The sequence below is a fragment of the Condylura cristata genome, unplaced genomic scaffold (assembly GCF_000260355.1).
Source record: "Condylura cristata isolate star-nosed mole 26May11 unplaced genomic scaffold, ConCri1.0 scaffold00003, whole genome shotgun sequence".
NCBI classification, from domain to species: domain Eukaryota; kingdom Metazoa; phylum Chordata; class Mammalia; order Eulipotyphla; family Talpidae; genus Condylura; species Condylura cristata.
Genome location: NW_004567104.1, coordinates 76,126,205 through 76,131,440, shown reverse-complemented (window position 1 = coordinate 76,131,440; position 5,236 = coordinate 76,126,205). Strand labels below are relative to the sequence as shown.

Below are 5,236 nucleotides of genomic sequence, written 5' to 3'. Positions count from 1 at the left end.
GGGGGTAGGGGGGTGGGAGGGGTTTCCCAGACAGGGTGGGTGCTTGGAGGGAGCAAAGAGCCCCATCGCACAGGGACCAGGACTAGCTGGCCTCTCCGTTGCTTTCGAATGAAGCCATGTCCATGAATGAGCTGCTTTAGGAAAGCGAGATTAACATCTGCTACCCTCGGGAGAAGTTTAATAAAGACACGTAAGAAAGGGACCCCAAGGAGGGGCAGAGACACCCCACCTCCGTAACACACTGAGCCCTGGAGGCGCCAGTTCACAACGGCCTGAACCCAGGGGTGTCCAGGCAGGTGCTTCTGCACTATTCTGAGATGACCTGCTTCCACCGTTAGAAGAAGAAAATTCACTTCCAGAATGAGCCGGTTTCTAGGAGCAGTTACACCAGAAAACACTCTGTGCTGTCAGAGGCAAAGCAAAGCCCAGCGCAGGTCTGGCTGACCCGGGGCGTGCCGGGCCCGGGAAATGACCAGGGGCGCAGTGGAAGGGCGGCCGCCACCCCAATGCCCCCTGCAGGGAGCTAGGGCAGAGGGCTGAACGAGGGGCGCTCCGAGCACAGCTGTGGCCTCCTCCGAGCAGTCTGGGGTTATTCATGGTGTCCCTGGAAACGAACCCCTGGCCATGGCCAGCGAGCCGGTGAAGATGGCCTCCCGCGGACACGTCCTAGGGGGACCAGCGCGTCTGTACGGGTTGGGGTCACTGTCCCGGTGGTCTGGAGTTTTTGTGGGTGCCCTGTCCTTTGCAGCGAGAACTGAGACCTTTTGGGGCTCCAGGCAGCAGCCTCTGTGCGGCCCACATGCGGGGAGATGGCAGTGCCCGAGGGCCTCGCCCCGGGCTGCTCCCTGGGTCACACAGGCAGGTGATGCAGGAGCCACCGGGGAGACGCAGGTGGGGGCGTGGCCACCCTGCTTGTGCCGGGGATGCCAGGCCGGCGCTGCTGCGGGGAGTGGCGTCCAGGCCGGCCTGACCCTTGGCTGCGCTCCTCACCGGAGCTTCGCACATGCCCAGGCCCAGGCTGCCCTTCGGCCCAATCCAGGCAGCACCTTCGAGGGGAGGCCCAGCGCCAGTGTCCCCGGGGCTAAGGCCCGTCCACTCCTCCGCGTGCAAGGGCGGGTGTGTGGGAGCGTAGAGCCGGCGTTGCCGGGTGCCCGCGGGCTGCTGGCGGACGGCATATCCCTGCGCGGCCCCAGAGGCACCTTGAAGGCGGCGCTGAGCGCTGCCTGCAGGCCAGGCAGGTGTGCGCTGACTTAAACACAGAGCACCCGCGTCTGAGGAGCGTTTCAACCTGCGTGGGGATGGCGGGGTGGGAGGGAGGGGCCAGAGGGGGGGGAGGGCCTACGGAGGCTGGGGAAGAATGGACAGAGAAAGACAGGGAGAGAAGGAGTCCTCATTTTCATGTGAACAGAGTATTTTCTGCGGAAGTGCTCGCCCGCTTCCTTCTGGGAATGTTCCCGTGGGAGCCCAGCCTCAGCCGAGTGAGGCCAAGCGAGGCCCTAAAACCGTACCTGAAAAGTGACTCCAGGGGCTGTTTCTTCCCACACCAGACTTTTTCCAACCCACGGCCAAAACAACAGGCACCCTTGGCCCCGGGGCCAGTCCAGAACGCTGGGGTCAAGGTTTGTGTTGGACACATTACTCGGGCGCTGGAAGGAGAAGCACCTGCCCACGGCAGGTGTGCAGTCGCTGGCTTAGAGCTCCGACTGGCGCCAGCCCAGGTGTTTCTCAAAGCACAGACCCCCCCCCCACTCCCCCCCCACCAGCCTCAGCTGCTTCCATGGCGCGTGCCTTTTGGGGTCACCTGCTCCTCCCCCGCTGGCCCGGCCTCCTGGTCCGTTCTTGGGGTGTGCCCGTCTGTGGCCGCAGAGCGTGAGGGGGCTGTGGGTGAGCCATGCCAGCCCCCGCTGCAGGTGTGCTGAGTTGGGCGCCGGGTCTCGGCAGGAAGAGCGAGCCACTGACAGCCCCGAAGCCGGCCAGCTCCCGGGGCGGGGGGCACTGGGTGCGGGCCGCCTACTCCCAGTTCTGTGGTCAGTGCTTTCAGTGTTTCTCGCTGCAGTTTTGAGTTTGTGAGTGGACTCTCATCAGCATCAAACCCACATGTGTTGGTAACTCTTGTTCCTGCACACATACCAGTATTTTCTAAGGAAACAAAGTGTCCATCTTCACTTGGTGAATAAAACACCCAGGACTGTCCAGCTCCTTCCCCCAATGGCCTCCCTCTGCAGCAGGAGGGGCTCAGTGGGTGCTCCAGGACCACGAATTCAGCATGGAGAGCGTGGGCTGTGGGTGTCGGTCTGCTGTGGTTCCCGACTGACCTCCTGTCCAGCCCTGAGCCGGCTGGAGGCAGGCGCTTCTGGCCTGTGGAGGGCTCATCTGAAGCGGCGCTGGCTGGCGGGTGGACCAACCGGGCTTTGCCGGGACACGGCCTGGGGTGACGCTGCGTTTCTGTGTTGCAGACCCTACGCTGTGGAGCACAGAACACGTCCGGCAGTGGCTGGAGTGGGCAGTGAAGGAGTATGGCCTCCCCGACGTGGACATCCTGTCGTTCCAGAACATCGATGGGAAGGAACTGTGCAAAATGACCAAAGACGACTTCCAGAGGCTCACCCCGAGCTACAATGCGGACATCCTTCTCTCGCACCTCCACTACCTCAGAGAGAGTAAGACGCCGCCCGGCACGTCCTGTGGCCGCTAGTCGGGTCTCCTGCCCCCCCACCCCCCGCCCCCATGCAGCAGCGAGGCGCGTCTGGAAGGGGAGGCAGCGCCTCAGCAAAGGTGCAAGGCGGTGCCGCCCCCGGGCAGGAGCCAGAGCCGCCTCAGCGCGCAGCTGCCTAGTCCTCCCTTCAGCCGCGAACACCCCAGGATGGCGGCCAGCGGGGCTGAGCCTGCGCCCGCCCTCCCTGGGTCTCTGCGGCCTCCCGTGGAGCGAGGGCCCCGTGCGGCCTCGCCCCGGTGGAGCCAGGGGTTCACCCCTCCCGACACTAACCGGGGCCCTCGCTATGGTCAGCCTGAGCGCAGAGCGAGGGGTTCCGAGGCATCGGCGCGGCCGAGCCCGACGCGGGTGTGCGTGTTGGCGGGCAGGGCCTGGACACGGCCTGCTGCCCCCGGAAGGGGGGAGCCGTGGGGCGAGGCCGTGGGACGAAGCTGCGGGGTCACTGGGTCACTGCTTTGCCGGCACCACCCCTACTCCGACTCGTGGGGGCCGGCGCGACCCAGCCTGCTCCGTGGAGCTGTGTCTAGGAGCCACCCCCTTGGGGTGGGGTGGGAGATGTTTCTCATCTTCCTTTTTTTTTTGTTCTAAGAAAGGTAATTCCGCTTTTTTCTTTCCTTTCCTTTTATTTTACTTTCTTCCATTTTGATGTGGCTTTGTGTTTTGTTTTGTAGCTCCTCTTCCACATTTGACTTCAGATGATGTTGACAAAGCCTTACAAAACTCTCCGCGGTTAATGCATGCTAGAAACACAGGTAATGCTGGCCCGGGCCCTGCCCCACAGGACGAGCGTAGGACCAGGTCTTGTCTGCAGGTGGCTTGCTGGAAAGGTGGGCCCTGGGCGGTGGTGCCAGGAAGCAGAGCTGGATGGGGGGGCTCCCCTGCCCAGCAGGCTGGGCACTGCAGTGGCCTCACCCGGGGGCAGGGGGGGCTCTGGTGCCAGCGGCTCTGGGTCTGACCTTGGAAGGTTTCCTTTCCACCGAGAGGTCAACTGCAGGACCTCCCGTTAGCCAGGCCCCGGCTCCTCTTTGCTGGAGTAAATCGCTGCCCCAGCTCCCTAGAGACGGACCCTCTGTGCTGTCGGGAGAAAATGGGGCTGGGGGTGTCCTTAGCCTTCTCCCTTTTGTGCTGTTTTCCCATTTTCATTCTTTAAGAAATGGAACAAGCAGGAGTTTTGTTTCCTTCTCTGGTTCACGGTACGGGCCATCTGACCTATCCCCAAGCGTGCAAGGGCTTTGTGCCTTTGCGGGAGGCGGGGAGCCCACGCCAGCCAGGCTGTGCTCGTCAAGGGAGCTGCCCTTCAAGGGGGGCAGGAGGCGCTGCTGTCCTTTTGGAGATAAAATTAGTGACTAACCCAGCCCCTCACTCTTCTGTCACTAACCACTGATTCTGCATTGCATGTGTTCATTAACGCTCTTGCGGGCTGGCAGAGCCTAACAAGCCTAACTGAATGCTCCATCCCTCACCCCCCTCCCGGCGCAGAGTACAAGGTGTGTCAGTCATGGCGGGCTCTTAGTCGTCTCCCCTTTCCTCCCCCAGATGAAGCAGTGGGCCCTCAGGGGTCCCCTCTGCTCCCCCTACTGCCGGGACCCTCTACCCCAACCCAGGCTGGGGCCAGAACCGCAAGTGTTTTGGGGTCCCCTGAAGCCCTCATGTAGAACGCAGGCTTCTAAGTATTTTCTTTTTCATTTTTAAATGTATAATGTGAGTGAGTCCAGGTTTGAGCACTAGCAATAAACCGCTTCTTCATTTTGCTGTCAGTGTCAGGACATTCGCCTTTTAGCTGACACACATCGGCTGGGGTGGCCCAGAGCCAGAAATGGCAAACCCCTCACCCGAGTCGTTCCTAAGAAGGCGCTCCCCTTCCTAGGAAGCCCCTTTGAATTGCACATATTTACATATTTTCTGGCAATTCACAGAAACTGACTTTGTTATTTTTGTTGTTGCTAAGCATAGAGGCGATAGGAGACCAGGACAGCAGATTCCAAATGTACTGCGTGGTGAAAGGGGTTTTATCCTGCTGAAATTATCAGCGTTGATATCTACATATACCTATCTATCTCTGTGTGTGTGTACAGAGAGAGAAAGAACTGGCATTTGAATAGAGGTGTGGTTACTTTATAATAAGCTCCATAAAAATCTTCGGTCAGATAGTTCTAATTCTTTGTCCTGGTTCCCAAAGGCTCTGTGCAATGCTGTGATATTTGAAATTAAAACACGCGCCATGGACTCACTGGGTGGGGTGGAGGGGCTTTAGCAAGAAACATAAAATCAAAACCCAAGACTTGCACAGCAGGTGCATGGAGCTTCCTCTGTTCTCCTTGGAAGCCTCTGTCCAACCCTAGCCCCCTGGTTGCCCCACGTCTGCTGCCGCAGCCATTGGGGTCCCCGCCCCTCTGTCTTGGGGGATGCATGGGTGGAGCATTGCTGTGGGTGGAGCACCTCTGGGGGTGGAGCACCTCTATGGGTGGAGCATCACTGTGGGTGGAGCACCTCTGGGGGTGGAGCATCACTGTGGGTGGAGCA

At 60.4% G+C, this 5,236-nt stretch overlaps 1 protein-coding gene across 1 annotated transcript in view; it reads left to right on the top strand.

Annotated features, from left to right (window-relative positions):
- Positions 1–5,236, top strand: part of ERG (v-ets avian erythroblastosis virus E26 oncogene homolog) — an 86,909-nt gene that overhangs the window by 66,529 nt on the left and 15,144 nt on the right. Inside the window, exons 4-5 of the mRNA XM_004675372.2 lie at positions 2,457–2,660; positions 3,385–3,465. Coding sequence (XP_004675429.2) covers positions 2,457–2,660; positions 3,385–3,465 — 285 coding nt within the window. The remainder of the gene's footprint in view (positions 1–2,456; positions 2,661–3,384; positions 3,466–5,236) is intronic.